At 41.6% G+C, this 21,305-nt stretch overlaps 1 protein-coding gene across 1 annotated transcript in view; it reads right to left on the bottom strand.

The window, feature by feature from the left end:
* Positions 1-15,174: 15,174 nt before the first annotated feature.
* Positions 15,175-21,305, bottom strand: part of LOC117504536 (gastrula zinc finger protein XlCGF57.1-like) — a gene marked incomplete at its 3' end in the record, with an annotated part of 52,336 nt that continues 46,205 nt past the window's right edge. Inside the window, exon 5 of the mRNA XM_034163986.1 lies at positions 15,175-15,401. Coding sequence (XP_034019877.1) covers positions 15,175-15,401 — 227 coding nt within the window. The remainder of the gene's footprint in view (positions 15,402-21,305) is intronic.

Raw genomic sequence — 21,305 nt, forward strand, 5'->3', positions numbered from 1 at the left:
TTGTGAGATGATAGTAAGTGCCGGTCTGCACCTCACTTTCAAATAGGAGAGTGATTGGGGCATGTTTGATTAAAATGTAATGTCAAATATACATTACATTTTTCAATGTTAAAATCATATGTTTGCAAAATTCATAATCTGGACCACAACTGGATCAAACTTTGTGAGATGATAGTGCCAGTCTGCACCTCACTTTCAAATACAAGAGTGGTCGGTGCATGTTTAAGATACAATGTAAAATATACATTAAATAGGATTTTCAATGTTAAATTTAAATGTCCACAAGATCTGCAATCTGGATCAGAGCTGGATCAAACTTTTGTCAGGTGATAAAGGATACCATCCTACATAATGCTCTCAAATATGAAAGGAATTTCATTTTTTTTGACAGTTGTGAATTTTTTAACATTCATTCAATGTTAAAGATAGGGATTTTTCCTGACTTTGACCTATGATCTTGAAAATGTAATCACTTCTTGCCTATCGGGATATAAATCATCAGTAAAAAATTCATAATATCTGTGGGCTCCAGGCTGTTCACAAACAAACAAACACGGGCAAAAACATAATGTCCTCCAACTTTGTTGGCAGACGTAATAATAAAGTGCAGGCCTGTTTATCCTCATTAAAGAAGACAAAAAAGTAACTGTGTAAATGGCTCTCTTATCAAGGCAATATTACCTCCAACAGCTTTTAACAAATTGTTAATGTATCAGAACACATATGGTCAGATCTATCTTCATGACTAATAAGTAATAAATTTTTGCCCACCACTCGAAACAGTACACTTATCTTAAACTTCCAACTTTGTTGAGGTGTATAAATTTGTATTCAGCTTTACCCTTTAAAGGAGTCTACAGAGTAAACAGTGCATCCTACCCCCCCCCCCCCCCACCTACCCACCCAAAGGAATAAAATAAAGAAGTGCCGATCAACATGGATACTCCAGTAATAAGCTTGTGTCTACCTCCTTTTTTTTTTTCAAAATCAATCTGGAAGACAAACTTCTGATGGAAGTCCCAAACCTTTGGGTAGAAATTGTCACACTTACACAATGTCCATCACCCACACACTGCTATCTAAAATTTTGTTCATTTCATTTCTGAAATCTGGGTAGTCACTATAACTGACTGGCAGCCACATGTGTGAGCAACAGGTCTTCTCTGAAATCCCTGCAGTTGTGTAAAGGTGACAGTGATGCTCTTTCCTATGAACAAATCAGAGCCAGTGCAGAATCTGAGGAAAAGGGAGAGAAGCTTAGTGTCTGATTCCCTGAGGTAAGTACTGACATACTTGACAATTTGTTTTTCCTGGGAATTTTGAGTACTGGGGTACATCATTGATCTCATGATTTTTGTAATGTTGGTTGTAGCTCTTCGTAGACAGTTTGGAGAGCTCTGAGAGGTTTGAGTATGGTGCGCCACTGTTCAATAACAAAGGCTGGTTCCTGAATCAGTTTTTGGTGAGTAAGCTCCCTTAAGATTTGCTCAATATTTTCTTCTGTTGGGAGCCTCTGGCAGTCATGATTATCTAGAATTTCCATCAATTCTTCCTGGTCAACACTTGCAAAATCTGAACGGCAAGTTTCAAAGATCACTCGGTCAGACTCTGACATGTACTTGAAAAAGGAGTCCATAAGATCACTCTCCACAAAGCCTAAAACGGCTTGTTCCAACAGTACAGGTAAAAGCTTTACAGGAAGATATTTCTCTTTTTGCCAGTTAAATGAGATGATTCTGCCTACACTCTCCCATTCATGTTGACCAAAATCATGCTGCAGTTGAGGCACTTTGAATCCATTTCCCATGGTGCATTGCTCATAGAAGTCATTCCAAAATTCTGAAAGCACATCTCTCAAAACACCACCATCATCCACAGCATTTTCAAGCTTACCATCAGGCGGAATAACTTGAAAGTAAATATTATCCTCCATGGTTTTTTCTCCAGAAAAAAATTGTATAAGTTCTCTGAGAATCTGACCACGATGAAGAACAACAATTTTCTTCACACTCACTCTCTGAAAGGTTTGTCCCTGCAGCAGATCCATGGAAGGAGGCAAGGTTGATTCCAACAACAGTTCTTGAGGTAGAGGCAGGGTGTCGTCAAGAATGGAGTACTCCGTCCCAACCATGCCCTCTGTGTGAAAAGTTATAATGTCACTGTCTTCTAAATTGTCCACCTGAAGCAATGCTTCATGTCCTGGCAAACTGCCTACATTAGTCAGGTCAACTGTGGTGCCGAGGACAAAAACACACTTGCTGCTTTCAGCTGCAAATATGTCACTGCTTCCAACAAAAATGACATCAGCTGCATCTGTGCCCACAACAGTTGTTGCAGAGGTTCCTGCAGCAGTCTGTGACATATTGTGCCCAGTAAGTATGTTTTCACTTTCTTTCACAGCTGTGTCACCATCCTCTTCTTCCAGATCTGTGTCACGGTTAAAGGCTTTTTTCTTGGTTGTTAAATAGAAACGTAAGATGGGTAACTTTGTCTTATCATATAGCTCCCCAACTGTGATACTGTCCTCTAATGGCTGCTGCTGGAAGTCAGTTAAGTCAATGTCGAAATCTGCAAGGGCCCCCTCAGTACTTTTTCCACCAGGAAAAAACAATTGCACAACCTTTTCAATCAAGTTCTTTTTTTTACTGTCCTTGGGACACTCTCCTTTCTGGTCCCCCCACCTTTTTTGGTGCATACCTGTACAAATACCTCTTCTCTAAAATGCATCCATCCTATCTCAACTTTTCTTTGGTTTTTCTGGGCATTTTGGTAGGTGGTTCGATGTTCTATTTGAGTTGAAGGATTCCCTTGGATTCTTGAGAGTTTTCCTCTAAGCCGCTCAAAGACCTTTAGCTTGTGACTACTTGGTTCTTTTTCCTGCCGTCTTGAGTATCCAAAAACAGCCAGTAAAACATTTCATTAGTTCCTAAAGAAAGGGCATGGAATTTTATATATATATATATAAAACCTATATGCTATACAGCATCACATTTTATTTACATAACTGGCACTTTTATTCATACTGACTACCTTTTCCTGTTCCATTCGCTGTATGTCTTCTTCAGACACGTGTCTGGATCTTAAGTAGTCACTGAGCTCTTCCATCTTTTAACAGTGCCAGGAATTTTCAACCCTGCTGAACAAAGTTTAAGCTTTAGTATAACCTTTTGCAAAGAAAAGCTAAACAGTTATTCTTATAATTCTCCATTATCATTAATTTGATAGTAAGTAAGTCCCTTCGGCTGCTCCCTTGTTTGCACTTGGGGTCGCCACAGCGAATCCAAGGTGGATCTGCATGTTGAATTGGCACAAGTTTTACGCCGGATGCCCTTCCTGATGCAACTCCACATTACATGGAGAAATGTGGCAGGGGTGGGATTTGAACCCGGAACCTTCTGAACTGAAACCAAGCGCATTAATCACTTGGCCACCACCCCTGCATTATCATTAATTTGATACCTCTTATTAATTTTTGGAGGAAAGGGTGCTTCTTTTTTTAAGATTTAAAATAATTCAGTTGGTCTTCCAATTTTCAGAACCTGTTTTTCCTGATAATTTAGTTAATATTCAAACGGTCTCTCCTTCCATGGTCCTTACTGCTTACAGTAGCTTAATAACTAGGTTTATAACAAAGGTTTATAGTGGGCGATTTTAACATCCACACAGATGCTGAGAATGACAGCCTCAACACTGCATTTAATCTATTATTAGACTCTATCGGCTTTGCTCAAAAAGTAAATGAGTCCACCCACCACTTTAATCATATTTTAGATCTTGTTCTGACTTATGGTATGGAAATAGAAGACTTAACAGTATTCCCTGAAAACTCCCTTCTGTCTGATCATTTCTTAATAACATTTACATTTACTCTGATGGACTACCCTGCAGTGGGGAATAAGTTTCATTACACTAGAAGTCTTTCAGAAAGCGCTGTAACTAGGTTTAAGGATATGATTCCTTCTTTATGTTCTCTAATGTCATATACCAATACAGAGCAGAGTAGCTACCTAAACTCTGTAAGGGAGCTAGAGTATCTCGTCAATAGTTTTACATCCTCATTGAAGACAACTTTGGATGCTGTAGCTCCTCTGAAAAAGAGAGCTTTAAATCAGAAGTGTCTGACTCCATGGTATAACTCACAAACTCGTAGCTTAAAGCAGATAACCCGTAAGTTGGAGAGGAAATGGCGTCTCACTAATTTAGAAGATCTTCACTTAGCCTGGAAAAAGAGTTTGTTGCTCTATAAGAAAGCCCTCCGTGAAGCTAGGACATCTTTCTACTCATCACTAATTGAAGAAAATAAGAACAACCCCAGGTTTCTTTTCAGCACTGCAGCCAGGCTGACAAAGAGTCAGAGCTCTATTGAGCTGAGTATTCCATTAACTTTAACTAGTGATGACTTCATGACTTTCTTTGCTAACAAAATTTTGACTATTAGAGAAAAAATTACTCATAACCATCCCAAAGATGTATCGTTATCTTTGGCTGCTTTCAGTGATGCCGGTATTTGGTTAGACTCTTTCTCTCCGATTGTTCTGTCTGAGTTATTTTCATTAGTTACTTCATCCAAACCATCAACATGCTTATTAGACCCCATTCCTGCCAGGCTGCTCAAGGAAGTCCTACCATTATTTAATGCTTCAATCTTAAATATGATCAATCTATCTTTGTTAGTTGGTTATGTACCACAGGCCTTTAAGGTGGCAGTAATTAAACCATTACTTAAAAAGCCATCACTTGACCCAGCTATCTTAGCTAATTATAGGCCAATCTCCAACCTTCCTTTTCTCTCAAAGATTCTTGAAAGGGTAGTTGTAAAACAGCTAACTGATCACCTGCAGAGGAATGGTCTATTTGAAGAGTTTCAGTCAGGTTTTAGAATTCATCATAGTACAGAAACAGCATTAGTGAAGGTTACAAATGATCTTCTTATGGCTTCGGACAGTGGACTTATCTCTGTGCTTGTTCTGTTGGACCTCAGTGCTGCTTTTGATACTGTTGACCATAAAATTTTATTACAGAGATTAGAGCATGTCATAGGTATTAAAGGCACTGCGCTGCGGTGGTTTGAATCATATTTGTCTAATAGATTACAGTTTGTTCATGTAAATGGGGAATCTTCTTCACAGACTAAAGTTAATTATGGAGTTCCACAAGGTTCTGTGCTAGGACCAATTTTATTCACTTTATACATGCTTCCCTTGGGCAGTATTATTAGACGGTATTGCTTAAATTTTCATTGTTACGCAGATGATACCCAGCTTTATCTATCCATGAAGCCAGAGGATACACACCAATTAGCTAAACTGCAGGATTGTCTTACAGACATAAAGACATGGATGACCTCTAATTTCCTGCTTTTAAACTCAGATAAAACTGAAGTTATTGTACTTGGCCCCACAAATCTTGGAAGCATGGTGTCTAACCAGATCGTTACTCTGGATGGCATTTCCCTGATCTCTGGTAATACTGTGAGAAATCTTGGAGTTATTTTTGATCAGGATATGTCATTCAAAGCGCATATTAAACAAATATGTAGGACTGCCTTTTTTCATTTACGCAATCTCTCTAAAATCAGAAAGGTCTTGTCTCAGAGTGATGCTGAAAAACTAATTCATGCATTTATTTCCTCTAGGCTGGACTATTGCAATTCATTATTATCAGGTTGTCCTAAAAGTTCCCTAAAAAGCCTTCAGTTGGTTCAGAATGCTGCAGCTAGAGTACTGACGGGGACTAGCAGGAGAGAGCATATCTCACCCGTGTTGGCCTCTCTTCATTGGCTTCCTGTTAATTCTAGAATAGAATTTAAAATTCTTCTTCTTACTTATAAGGTTTTGAATAATCAGGTCCCATCTTATCTTAGGGACCTCGTAGTACCATATTACCCCATTAGAGCGCTTCGCTCTCAGACTGCGGGCTTACTTGTAGTTCCTAGGGTTTGTAAGAGTAGAATGGGAGGCAGAGCCTTCAGCTTTCAGGCTCCTCTCCTGTGGAACCAGCTCCCAATTCAGATCAGGGAGACAGATACCCTCTCTACTTTTAAGATTAGGCTTAAAACTTTCCTTTTCGCTAAGGCTTATAGTTAGGGCTGGATCGGGTGACCCTGGACCATCCCTTGGTTATGTTGCTTTAGACGTAGACTGTGGGGGGGTTCCCATGATGCACTGTTTCTTTTTTTGCTCCGTATGCATCACTCTGCATTTAATCATTAGTGATCGATCTCTGCCCCCCTTCTCGGCATGTCTTTTTCCTGGTTCTTTCCCTCAGCCCCAACCAGTCTCAGCAGAAGACTGCCCCTCCCTGAGCCTGGTTCTGCTGGAGGTTTCTTCCTGTTAAAAGGGAGTTTTTACTTCCCACTGTGGCCAAGTGCTTGCTCATAGGGGGTCGTTTTGACCGTTGGGGTTTTTCATGGTTATTGTATGGCCTTGCCTTGCAATATGGAGCGCCTTGGGGCAACTGTTTGTTGTGATTTGGCGCTATATAAGAAAAAAGTTGATTGATTGAGTTGATAACAAATGTAATAGCCATGTAGATGGCGCCTTTGGCACGGTTGCTGGTGTTACTGGCTCAGCCTGTTCCTTTGTTTTAAGAAGACAGGATTTTGGGATATTTCGTGTGTGGCACTGTGGGAGGTCTGTGTGGTTTTGTTTTGTTACTTCGGTTTGGGTCTGCAGCTGCTTGCAGCACTCCCCACCCAACAATTGGTGGCGGAAGTGCACCTAGTTGGGTTGTAAACCACCAATGAAACGAGAAGAAGAGCAAGCCAGCGGCTCTGCTCTGTTCTGTTGTGGGAAAAACACTTACTCTGCCTCTTCTGTCTGTGTACCGCGGTTAGGAGGTCACTGAGCAGCCGAACAAACTAATACCGGCCTATAGCGACGCCGCTATTTTATTTACGGCACTTCGTTGTGCATCGTTAGCAGGACGCCCAGCAGGTAGCTCTTTGAAGGTGGAAGCCAATAAACGCTACTTAAAGTTTTTAAACACCACAGACAGAACACAAACCATGCAAAGAAGTGTTTGTGTTACTGAAACCATAACTAATAGCGTGTAACTACGTTTAACTAGCAGAAGACTATAATTAACCTCCAAAACTTACCTTTTTGAGGGAAACTCCACAGCAACTCAAGCAAACAGGTTCGCAGAGCCTCTGCATCTGTGAGGGAGTGACACACACGCGCACTGGAAACTCCTAATTATGACTTTTTAGCTCATAATTACGACTTAGTAATCTGGAATTTTTTTCTTTTTTTTGGTGGCGGAAATGGGCTTCTTCTTTCTTCTTAATTTCTTAATTTTTTATATAGCGCCAAATCACAACAAACAGTTGCCCCAAGGCGCTTTATATCGTAAGGCAAGGCCATACAATAATTACGGAAAACCCCAACGGTCTAAACGATCCCCTGTGAGCAAGCACTTGGCTACAGTGGGAAGGAAAAACTCCCTTTTAACAGGAAGAAACCTCCAGCATAACCAGGTTCAGGGAGGGGCAGTCTTCTGCTGGGACTGGTTGGGGCTGAGGGAGAGAACCAGGAAAAAGACATGCTGTGGAGGGGAGCAGAGATCAATCAGTAATGATTAAATGCAGAGTGGTGCATACAGAGCAAAAAGAGAAAGAAACAGTGCATCATGGGAACCCCCCAGCAGTCTACATCTATAGCAGCATAACTAAGGGATGGTTCAGGGTCACCTGATCCAGCCCTAACTATAAGCTTTAGCAAAAAGGAAAGTTTTAAGCCTAATCTTAAAAGTAGAGAGGGTGTCTGTCTCCCTGATCTGAATTGGGAGCTGGTTCCACAGGAGAGGAGCCTGAAAGCTGAAGGCTCTGCCTCCCATTCTACTCTTACAAACCCTAGGAACTACAAGTAAGCCTGCAGTCTGAGAGCGAAGCGCTCTATTGGGGTGATATGGTACTACGAGGTCCCTAAGATAAGATGGGACCTGATTATTCAAAACATTATAAGTAAGAAGAAGAATTTTAAATTCTATTCTAGAATTAACAGGAAGCCAATGAAGAGAGGCCAATATGGGTGAGATATGCTCTCTCCTTCTAGTCCCCGTCAGTACTCTAGCTGCAGCATTTTGAATTAACTGAAGGCTTTTTAGGGAACTTTTAGGACAACCTGATAATAATGAATTACAATAGTCTAGCCTAGAGGAAATAAATGCATGAATTAGTTTTTCAGCATCACTCTGAGACAAGACCTTTCTGATTTTAGAGATATTGCGTAAATGCAAAAAAGCAGTCCTACATATTTGTTTAATATGCGCTTTGAATGACATATCCTCATCAAAAATGACTCCAAGATTTCTCACAGTATTACTAGAGATCAGGGTAATGCCATCCAGAGTAAGGATCTGGTTAGACACCATGTTTCTAAGATTTGTGGGGCCAAGTACAATAACTTCAGTTTTATCTGAGTTTAAAAGCAGGAAATTAGAGGTCATCCATGTCTTTATGTCTGTAAGACAATCCTGCAGTTTAGCTAATTGGTGTGTGTCCTCTGGCTTCATGGATAGATAAAGCTGGGTATCATCTGCATAACAATGAAAATTTAAGCAATACCGTCTAATAATACTGCCTAAGGGAAGCATGTATAAAGTGAATAAAATTGGTCCTAGCACAGAACCTTGTGGAACTCCATAATTAACTTTAGTCTGTGAAGAAGATTCCCCATTTACATGAACAAATTGTAATCTATTAGACAAATATGATTCAAACCACCGCAGTGCAGTGCCTTTAATACCTATGGCATACTTCCATACTTTTTGACACAAAATACGCTTTTTCTGAAAACGGGACCCAGTGGAGAAAAACAAATGGACTCTTCTTCTTTTGTGGTGTATAACTGCAGCCAGCATACTTATTGTTACATTGCTGCCACCTGCTGTATCAGTACTAAATACTCTCGATGAGTCCAACGTCTTTCAAGGATTTAAAAAGCTCTCACTTGACCTTATGGCTAAAACACTTCCTACCAAGGGCGTAGGTTTGGTCTCAGCTTTGGTAGGGACAATACCACCCCCCCCCCCCCCGCCCCCCCTGCCCACCACCACCACCCCCTAACCCACTCATACCATTAGACGCACAGTACAGCATAATTCATAACATGAAGACATAATGCTGAATAATTTAACACTTTATTTACATTATTAAGTGTGTAGGCAAACAAACAAATAGCTTATATAACAAAATTGCACCCAAAATCACAAATCTATTCTATAGGCCTACACCTGAGAGAACAAGACAACAAAAAAAATACTTGTGGAGCTAACGAAAAAAAAAAAAGTTTTTGCAACCAAGATGTATAATCTGTTCTCTTCATCAATAATGCAATAACGGTAAAATAGCTCCGTATATCTTTCTTCTTTTTGGGTGGCATTATCTACAATGCAGAGAATCGGACAAAATGAGTTTCAATACCAAGGTAATAGTAATGTTAAGTTTTACACTTTTCCGAAGACATATAGTAGCAGGCTACCACCTAACTTACATTGTCAGCGCACCACATGGCCTGTGCTGCCTGTGCTCTCTTCAACATTTCTTCTACGGTATTGCTACCTGCCACCAGGGGGAGCAAGCCGGAGCGTGCTCCGGAACCTCTGACGTTGGCTCCGCCAGCTATTTATCCCTTTATCTACGGCGATGGCGCCCACGCCATATTTTCCATATGTATCAAAGTGCATTGTTAAGCTAACACCAAGGGCTATCTAATGATATATGGTGTATTACGGTAAACGTAAGCCTGTGATGTAATAACGCAGAGGAAAAACATAGAAGTTTCACACTAGTGCGCCGCTGATTCTCATTACCGTAAGTTCTCATGTAAGCCCTCACTCTGAAAAATTTCAACACTGACAGCAAGCCAAGAACCCGTGCTCTCCAACAGTATGCTATATGTTGCATATATTACGGTAAAGTGCGTTCGGTGACTTTTGAAACAAGGGAAAAGTATGAAAAAGAGCGCAAAAGTGACAGAAAAGTACAGAGACAGACAGCAAACATAAATGTAGTAATTTTTGAGGAAAAGGCAGGTTGTTAGTGTCATTTGTGAAGGTGTGTGTGCATGTTTGTGTGGGTGTGCAGTTTATTTTAAGTGTGGTGCACAGCATTGTTCGCAAGCCCCCGCCCTTCTTGTTTTTCTGCACCGGAGCCACCCATCCTCTGCGCTCCGGGACCTCCCACTTTACAAATGAAGCACTGCCTGCCACGAGATGCGCTTTGTTTACGTCCATGTGAGAAGAACGTGAGCTAATGAAACTGCAACATGGGTAACCCTGTCACTCTGGCACGTGGAAAACACAAAACGTGACGACTAAAATTATAGTATCAAGTTCGCAAAAAAATAGTGAATGATTTTGTTATATAAAAAAATGCTAAATATTGGTAGGGACTATTTTGCCATCCCAAAATATTGGTTGTGACTTGTCCCTATGGTCCATATGCAAACCTACGCCTTCCTACAGAAACTTCTTTCAGGCCTTACAATTGAATTCCTTCAGTTTATACTCTTTAATAGATAAACCATTCAAAAATGACAAAATATATTTTGCCCGCATGCTGAAATCATCCTGCATCAATTTTATTCTGATTTTGTTGAATTCATTGACTGCGGTACAGCTCAGGACGTGTGCATTTAAATGTCACTATGCTGTATGTGCTTGTGGGGTTTCCCTGCTGACTGACATCAGTCGTCGGGCTGCAAACTCACATGGTGTGATTTAGGAATTTATTATGGGGCAGTAATTTGTAAGCATACATTTTACATGTAAAAAATTAATAAAGTCACTGTTTATACCACAAATGTTTTGATCGGTTTTTATACATACTTGCATGAACTTTCAGTGTTAGTGCAGCGTGATGACTCATTAGCCTTGAACCTCCAAGTTCTTTTACACGCGACTCGTTAACAGAAAATGAAAGGTCTTGAATCCAAGCTTTTCTTCTGTTTGTATCTTTACTAAAACTTAAAATCATACAAAACAAAAGATGAATTCCTGACTTCTAAAGTAAGTAGCGTGGTGGTCAGAAGACTGTGATGCTCGTAGGCTCGAGGCTTCTGCCCTCTCGCATGCGTCCTCACGCTTTTACTAAACTCGCCAGCCAATCAGATTGCATCACATTAGAGCAATTATGTTTCTAAGTTCTTGCATAAATTTTCCCCAATTAACACAAAATTCTATTACAAATATTAATGGAATATTAAAATCTAAATATACAAATATGCACACAGTAGCTCTGGGTCAAACAGGTGTTTACTGAATGAATCAGTGAGGTACGGTACACAGAGAGGCAGTCCAAAAGAAGCAAACGGATCAGAATCATCAGGCAAATGGCATGGTCGATATAAACAGGCAGGTGGTCATAAACACAACGTGGCAGCAGGACTTGAAAAACACAATGAATCAGAGCTAGAAGCAAAGGCACAATTGGCGCACAGATCAGGCGAATAACCAGTGCAACCAGTGAAGCCTAAATACACCTGTGGAAAGATCCAGAACAGGGTGTAATGCCCCCCACCAAGCATCAAGAGAGACAGACAAGAGAAATATGGACAGATAAAGCCCAAGCAAGAAATACCCAGCGAGAGAAGTCACAATGACAGCTCAAAAATGAAACTGAAGACTAGATATGGCAGAAAACCTGACAGCACCCTCTACATGACAGGACCCCCCCACCTAACGGCTGACACCCGACTGCCCAGGGGAGTCAGGACAATGATCGTGGAAGTCTGTGATCAAGTCAGAGTCCAGGATGAAATGGGCCCATAACCCTCCCAGTCCACCAGATACCGCACCCCCCTCCCATGCCGCCGAGACCCCAAAAGGCACCGTACCGAAAAGACCGGCCCACCGTCTACGAACCGGGCAGGCAGCGGGGAACAGCCGGAGGGCATAGAGAACTGGCACAGGCAGGCTTCACCTGGTTGACGTGGAAGGTGGGGTGTATCCTCATGGACCTGGGCAACCGAAAGTGAACCAAAACTGGGTTGATTACCTTAGCGATTGGGAATGGATCAACGAACCTGGGAGTGAGCTACCTTGGCAGACCCCGAAGGGGCAGATGGCGAGTGGAGAGCCACACCTGTTGTCCTGGCAAGTAGACCGGCTCCTGTGTCCTCTTTTTATCTGCAGCGGCCTTGTAGGTCGCTGATGATCGCAGTAAGGCCAGGTCTGTCATCAGCGGAGAATGAGTGACAGGACCGAGGGAACACGTGAAGTTAAGTCTGTGAAAGAGAAAAGAGAAGGCTGAAAACCATATGACACATGAAACGGTGTCTGGATGCAGATGGCAAACAGTTGTGGGCAAGCTCTATCCAAACTAACTGAGTAGACCAGGAGGCCGGGTGCTGTGACGTGAGGATGCAAAGACCCTTTTCTAATTCCTGAATGACCCTGTCTGCTTGTCCATTAGCCTGCGGATGATACCCGGAGGTGAGGCTGGAGGAGACCCCCACCAAACGACAAAACTCCCCCCAAAACCGAGAGATGAACTGCGGATCCCAAACGGAAACAATGTCTTGGGAAAACCATGTAACTTAAAAACGGGGTTCAATAAGGCTTCAGTGGTCTTTCGCAGTTGGTAATTTGGGTAAGGGTACAACGTGTGCCATCTTGGACAGTCAGTCCACAATCGTATTACCATATGTCCCTTGGATGGAGGCAGTCCTGTTACGAAGTCCACTGCGATGTGCGACCAAGGTCGTGTAGGAACAGGTAATGGATGGAGCTTGCCGGTAGGTGGTCGAGTGGAACTTTTACACATTGTGCAGGTCGCACACGCCCTAGTGTATTTTGTTAAATCAGTGAGTAAGTGTGGCCACCAAAACCTTTCCCGGATGAGAGTAACCATATTTGTAATGCCCGGATGACAGGCGAAGCGACTGTTATGAGCCCAACTAATGACCCCCCCCGTAATGCATCTGGCACAAACAACCTTCCCAGAGGGCAACCCTGAGGAACGGGAATGTTGTGCGCTGCAGATCAGACTTGGTCTCGTTGTCCCAGGTGAGTGCGGAGAGGAAGCAGGATGTGGGCAAGATAGCAGCAGGTTCTGATGGTTCCTCCGACGGGTCCTCCCATCAGGAGAGAGCGTCTGGTTAGCCGTTTTTAGACCCGGGCCGGTATGATCATACAAAATTGAAATGACTAAAGAAAATCGACCACTGAGCTTGCCTGGAATTGAGTCATTTAGCTGTGCTGAGATATTCGAGATTCTTATGATCGGTCCACACTAGAAATGGTACTTGTGCCCATTCCAACCACTCCTCCAAGGCTATTTTGACCGCCAACAGTTCTCGGTCGCCGATGTGGTAGTTGTGTTCTGCCGGAGTTAATTTCCTTGACAAAAAAGCACAAGGTTGTAAGTTATTATCAATGGGATCAATCTGCAACAGTACAGCTCCGACTCCAACATCAGAAGCGTCTACTTCAACCACGAACTGTCGGGTGGGGTCAGGGAAGAGTAGCACGGGGGCCGATGTGAAGCGTTTCTTTAGGACCCGAAATGCCTCGTCGCACTCTGGTGACCAACGAAAGGTCTGAAGAGACAAGGTCACGTTATGCAGAGGAGCTGCCACCGAACTGAAATTTCGAATGAACTTTAAGTAAAAGTTAGCAAAGCCCGGGAACCTTTGGACCACTCTTTGGTCCTTTGGAGTTGCCTGAGCCAACATATGCATGCTTGTATTCAATGATAAAAAAATAAAAATAAAAAAAACCCTTTGCCATCTGGCATTACAGCTGTCCACTGAGTCATTTTAAGTTGATTTCTTATGAAGGCCTTGGTCGAACAGACTGAACCCCTCATCTGCAACTGACTTGTAATGACTCAGTGGTGAGGAGTGTGGGGAGAGATAGAGAGGCTAAGGTAAAGTGGTAACTGTATAACTGTTCATTTTAGAACATTTTACATTTAGTGAGGTAAATATGGAGACTTTTACTGCAAAAGAAACCTACCAGACACTTCTAAGAGAAACTTTCACGTGTTCATCAGAGACAAGGTGTCGATTACTTTTTAGCTTCTACATGCCATTACAGTGTATACCCATTTAGCCCATGACAGTGTTTGTGTTGAAATCAATTCTGTGGTGATCTAATTTATTTTTGTCTCAAAATGTGAACAAAGCTCCTACAACATTCCCAGTGTGGAAAAATAAATTCAATGCTCCCCCTTAATGTTGCTGACTTAAAGACACAGGTATTTCAACATGTCTGGTGTTTACTATTTAAAATGTTGATTCTTACTTCAAGATGCATACACACGTAAGTGTATAACAATTTTATTTTGACAACTTAGTGAAAATTTCAGTGCTGATTTACAGTCCTACACATTTAAAAGATGTGATTTCAGACATACACATTGGCTACTTCAAGGTTAGATGTAAGTGGTCAAGTTCCACATACAAGTCTATCAGATAAATGTTTTGTTTCCTCTCATTATTTTCATTTCTCTTGGATTTCTTTTCTTTTTTCTCCCATATGATTTTTCATGTGGGAGTTCAGACTGCTCTTTCGCCTAAATCTTTTACCGCATGTAGTACAGTCAAATGGTTTCTCTCCTGTATGCATTCTCATGTGGTTTTTTAGACTGCCCTTTCGTCTAAATGTTTTTCCACATGCAGAACACCCAAATGGTTTCTCTCCTGTATGAATTCTCATGTGAGTATTCAGATTGCCCTTTTGTCTAAATCTTTTATCACACTCAGAACACTCAAATGGTTTCTCACCTGTATGAATCTTCGTGTGTTTGTTCAAGGTACCCTTTTCTCGAAATCTTTTGCCACATTCATTACAATCAAATGGTTTCTCTCCCGTATGGATTCTCATGTGTGTGTTAAGGTCACCCTTTCCATTAAATTTTTTACCACACTCACAACAGCAAAACGGTTTCTCTCCTGTATGAATTCTCACATGTATGTTCAGAGGGCCCCTTTCTCTAAATGTTTTACCGCACTGAAAACAGCCAAATTGTTTATTTCTGTTATGAATTTTCATGTGTTTGTTTAGACTGTCTTTGTGTCCAAATCTTTCACCACACTCAGAGCAGCCAAAAAGTTTATCTCGTGTATGGCCTGCCATGTGTATTTTCAGACAGTGGTTTTGTCCAAATTTTTTACCACATTCAGAACAGCCAAAGAGTTTCTCTCCTGTATGAATTCTCATGTGTATTTTCAGATTGTCCTTTTGTCCAAATCTTTTACCACAGTCAGAACAGCTAAATGGTTTCTCTCCCATATGAGTTCTCATATGTTTGTCCAAGCTCTTCTTGTTCCCAAATCTTTGACCACACTCAAGACAGCCAAATGGCTTCTTTACTGTATGAATTCTCATGTGCCTGCTTAGGTTTCCCTTCTGTCCAAATCTTTTACCACACTCAGAACAGCCAAATGGTTTATTTCCTGTATGAATTCCCATGTGCCTACTCAAATTGCTCTTTTGTCCAAAACTTTTACTACACTCAGAACAGCTAAATGGTTTCTTGCTACCTTGAATTCTCTGGTGTTTCCTCAAAGAGGTCATGTTACCAAATGCTTGTCTACATTCAGAGCGCTTAAATTTACATTTGATACCACTCACAGAAATGTCACTATTTTTCAGAGAATTTAAACCTGAAAGAACTTCCATGTTCTGCTTCCACTCATAACTATCATCAGTCTCAGTTTCAGAACAATCTGAACTCATGTGGTTAGTATCTGGTTGTAAATTAATATAATGGCCTGAGTTGCTGACTGGTTGTGATCTTCCACAGTCCTCTCCATCAACTTCTGTTTTAAGTAAACTATGCTCAGTTGCCTCTGTGAGCTCATCAGTTTGGCGCTGATGAAGCACTGACAGGTGAGGCTTTTGTTCATCACTTTCACACTTGATGGGGACAACAGTAAAAGGCAAATTGGTGACATCAGTCTCCTTCAGCTGATCATGCTGCTGTCCCTCCTGATATGTCCAGAGTTGATCCTGTTCCCCTTTAATGTTTGGTGGCTTTGAATCCTCCTGGTCCACACTTAGATTCCACCCCTGCCACTCAGTGTGAATGTCTTCTTTACGAGCTAACAGCTGCTGCATGCCTGTAAGGAAATAATTATATTAATAATAATCAGAACAGCAGTCATTAAAGTAAACAAAAAGCTGACACAACAAATCAGCATAACCAGTAAAATCAATATTTAAAAAACAAGATGCAAGATATTTAATGTTTGACTTGTCTTTTGATGGGGATATATTTTAAAATCAGACATGTGAAGCAGAGGAGCATTGTACAGTTGTGGACTTGCATTTGTAGTCAAGTCCATAAATCTTTAAGGCCTTGTCACACCTTGATGATTTAGCCAGCATATGCTGAACGTATTAAAATTGCTGGCATACGCGGGCGTATGTCAAATAAAATATGCAGCTGTCACACCATGATGATTTAGCCAGCATATGCTGATAGCCCCGTTTCCACCAAGCAATCCAGTACTGCACGGTATGATACATATCGGAACAGTTAAATATAGCTTAGTTTGCATTTCCACTGCTGGCAGGAACCTTTTGTTTGGCAGGTGGAACACTTAAATACTGACGAGCACATCATCGAGTGTGCATACACCATCACGTGGCCTTGTGCCCTCCACACAGAGGCCAAACAGAGTAATTTAACATTATTTTATTTTCATCATGTGCAGAATGCACATTAAGGTATTTTTAGACATCGTTTTCAAAAATCACTTTATGTGGATACATTTTCATCAGGATGTGATGATGAATCTGACTGAAATATACTGGTTGTGGGTTTTAATATTCTCAGTGAACCACTGATCATTCACTGAGAAATGCCTTTTTGTGACCTCTGAGAGAATGTCTGAGAATGTGAAACTTATCAGCTGAGCTAACTTCTGCTTAGAGAAATGAGTTGAGCACAGTACTGTATTTTTAATTAGCTGACCATCCTTGAAGAGGAAAGGAGCGACCTTGTTGAAACCTGTTGCAGCCAGTTCTGTTTTGACTGTCGGAAAAACCCATAATAATGTCTTATCTGTATGAAGACACTAAAATGACTTATGCTTGCTTTTTCACCAACTTATGTGTTTGAGAAAATAAAAAGAGGAGGAGGGACAGACAGGTCAGGAAAAAAGTACTGAGCGTTCGAGCAACTGTCTTCCTCCTCGCTGCGAGAAAGAATTACAGTCTCACTTAGGGCTGAAACGATTCGAGTAATTCGATTACAAAAAATGTTCGAGGCAAATTCTTTGCCTTGAGGTTTCGTTTAAAGCTGTAGTACATACACCAGGCCTGTATGTGGCGCTGTAATGCCCCCCCCAAAAAAAAACACAGAAGAAGACCATAGCGCTAATCAATGTAGCAGGTGATGCTACAAGTTTTCAAAGCCACTCTTCTTCTTTGTCTTTCAGCTGTTCCCGTTAGGGGTCGCCACAGCAGATCGATCGTTTCCATCTCACCCTGTCCTCTGTATCTTCCTCTGTCACACCAACCACCTGCATGTCCTCTCTCAGCACATCCATGAACCTCCTCTTTGGTCTCCCTCTTCTCCTCCTGCCTGGTGGATCCATCCTCAGCATCCTTCTCCCTATATACCCTGGGTCCCTCCTCTGCACATGTCCAAACCATCTCAATCTCGCCTCTCTGATTTTGTCTCCAAACCGTCCCACCTGAGCTGTCCCTCTGATATGTTCATTCCTAATCTTGTCCATTCTTGTCACTCCCAAAGAGAATCTCAACATCTTCAGCTCTGCCACCTCCAGCTCTGCCTCCTGTCTTTTTGTTAGTGCCACTGTCTCTAAACCATACAACATAGCTGGTCTCACTACTGTTTTGTAAACTTTCTCCTTCACTCTTGCTGATATTCTTCGGTCACAAATCACTCCTGCCACCTTTCTCCATCCACTCCACCCTGCCTGCACTCTCTTCTTCACCTCTCTACCACACTCTCCATTACTTTGAACAGTTGACCCCAAATATTTAAACTCATCTACTTTCACCACTTCTACTCCTTGTAACTGCACTTTCCAGCTCTGTCCCTTTGTCTGGCCAATCGGTACAAGTCCTTTTCTCCTTCCTTACTATTCAACTTCTTGTACAGCTCGCAATATGCCTTTTCCTTTGCTTTTGCCACTTCTCTTCTCGCCTTACGCCGCATCTCCTTGTACTCCTGTCTACTTTCTTCATCTCTCCGACTATCCCAAAACTTTTTCGCCAACCTCTTTCTCCTTATGCTTTCCTGGACCTCTTCATTCCACCACCAAGTCTCCTTGTCTTCCTTCCACTGTCCAGATGTCATACCCAGTACTGCCCTAGCTGTCTCCCTCACCACATCTGCAGTACTTTTCCAGTTGTCCAAAATTGCTTCCCCTCCAACTAGTGCTTCTCTCACCTGCTCGCTAAATTTCACACAACAGTCTTCCTCCTTCAGCTTCCACCATCTGATCCTTTGTTGAGCTCTCACTCTCTTCTTCTTCTTTACCTCTAAAGTCATCCTACAAACAACCATCCTGTGCTGTCTAGTGACACTCTCTCCTGCCACCACCTTACAGTGTGTGATTTCTTTTAGCTTGCATCTCCTATAAAGAATGTAGTCCACCTGTGTGCACCTTCCTCCACTCTTATATGTTACCCTGTGCTCCTCCCTTTTCTTAAAGTAGGTATTCACCACAGCCATTTCCAACCTTTTTGCAAAATCAACTCTGTCCTTCCCCATTCCTATCCTTGATACCATATCTACCCATTACTTCCTCATCACCTCTGTTCCCTTCACCAACATGCCCATTGAAGTCTGCTCCTATCACCACTCTTTCATGCTTGGGCACACTCTCCACCACCTCATCTAACACACTCCAGAAATCTTCTTTCTCCTTCACCTCACAACCTACCTGTGGGGCATATGCACTGATGATATTCTCTCTCCCTTTACTAGTCATACTACCAACATTCAAAGTCCCCACTCTCATTTCCACCCTTCTAGTTTTCTTCTTCTCCCGCTGTTCGTGGCAACATTTTCCTCCTCTTCTTCGTCGTCTTCGCCCAGCAGTAGCCCAATTTCCACCGGCACCCTGTTGGGCAATAGCACCGGTGGCGGACGTTTTTAACCCAGGCCACGACCGATCCGGTATGGGAATTCGATTCTTAGTCTGCATAGTTGGGTTGGCTTGTTTTATGCCGGATGCCATTCCTGACGCAACCCTCCTCATTTATCCGGGCTTGGGACCGGCACTCAGAATATACTGGCTGCACACCCCATGTGGCTGAGTTAAGTTTTCAAAGCCACTCGCTGAGTAAAATAAACCCTTTTAAGAGAAAGGGTCCGTGCGGATCGTCTGAAACGGACTTATTGCGTATTTAAAGTGAAGCAGTGTGTTTGTATATATTTTTTAAATAAAAACACGTTTTGATCCACTGGCCGTTCTCCACCTCCGCAGATGAAGTGAAAGGACGCGCACTTTAAATGAGTCATATTTAATGATTTTAAAAAAGGTTTAATTCAGATTTGGTAAGAGCTTTTAATCAACAGGCAGCTTTTGTGGAAACGCTGCAATCCACAGCTGTTTTTCAAAGGCTGTGTTATTCACCAAGTATTCACAGAAAACAAAGAATTTGACTTTGGTTTGAGCTACACTCTGTTCGACATGTAGAAATATACACTAAACACTGAATGAAGCACAGTAATAAAAAGTGCAAATGAAATATGCAATAAAAAGGAAAAAAGAATGCAGACTGAAGATTTCACAGACTGCTTGGGCTTATGGTTTGGCAAAAATTAATAACCCGGCAAAACAGAGAGAGAGGGAACACCCTAAACTTAAAAATCTGCATGATGGCACAGCAACATTGTGCCAGTGCTTAGGGAGAGCCCTGCCACTACTGATATTGTTTAAAAATACAAAGGTACTTTTTATCCGATTACTCGATAAAATAATCGATAGAATATTTGATTCCAAAAATATTCGATAGCTGCAGCCCGAGTCTCACTGTCTGGTTCTTCTCTGTGTCTCATGTTTGGGTTGTTTCAACAGGTTCCACCCTAACAAGAAATGCGTGTTAACAATCACATAACATACCTATAACTTATGTCCCACAAACAAAGGACGTATGAGTCATATGTTGGCATATGTCAAAAATACTGTGCATGCCCAAAATTCTTCGACGTGCTCACCGTATTACGATGTATATCAGCGCACTTCAACGTCCGTCAGTGTGCTCCTAACTTATACAAATCTTAACCATAACTTATTAGACGTACGCCCACGTATGCCGGCATTTTTAATACAGTCGGCATACGCTGGTTAAATAGTCAAGGTGTGACAGGGGTTTTAGGCAGTGACAATTTTCTAAAATTTGCCTCTGCACACCACCAAAATAGAGTTGAAAGTAAACAATCCAAGTGTTCTTGTCAAGTAAACTTTACATTACTTTCAAGGGCTTTAAGAAAGATATTTAAGAATTATAACAATGTACATACACGGACCCTCCATAAATAATACGAGCAAAGCGACACGCAGTGACACAAAGCTCGCTCATGGTACACTGTGTCCCAAACAGGAAGTGCCAAATTTTGAGTCCACAGTGAAACAGGAAATGTCAAATGTCAAACACTTCCTGGATCAACACTTCCTGGATTGACAGATGAAATCTCATGGAATCTCGTGAGAATTCAGTGGCAAGTTCACACTGAAACAGGAAGTGCCAAATTTTGAGCCCACAGTGAAACAGGAAATGCCAAATGTTGAACAGTTCCTGGCATAGGTGGAACTGGGTGTCACTGGACTACCTTGAAATCTGACTGCACACCCCAGGTATCACCCCAGATGATTGACATGTCACGGCGCCGCAGGTCTGGTTGAGAAGAGCCATTTTAAATCTGTGACACATATTGACTGCTAGGTCTCTTCTGTAGAGTGGCTGGCACTGTGTACCACAAAAGGTTCTAATCCACCTTAGTAGAAAAAGAAAAATCTTATATATATATATATATATATATATATATATATATATATATATATATATAGATGATTTTAGATTAATAAAGTTAACAGACAGCAGCTGATTCATGCTCTGTTGGCTTATTAGTGCAGCAGATAACTGAAACAATCCTTCAAATGGTGGTACAAGCATCAAATTCAGCACAAATACACCTTAGACTTTTGGATAAAACAAATGGCCACTTGAATTTCAATAGGCAGCTAGGTCGGGGTCAACTGACGAATTACACAGGGGTCGAAATTTAAAAATGCTCCAATCAAATTGAAAACTACACCACATTACTTGTCTGATCATAAATATTCCAAAGAAGTATAGTTTGGACTACCTATGAC

This window comes from Thalassophryne amazonica, chromosome 2 (genome assembly GCF_902500255.1).
Source record: "Thalassophryne amazonica chromosome 2, fThaAma1.1, whole genome shotgun sequence".
Taxonomy (NCBI): domain Eukaryota; kingdom Metazoa; phylum Chordata; class Actinopteri; order Batrachoidiformes; family Batrachoididae; genus Thalassophryne; species Thalassophryne amazonica.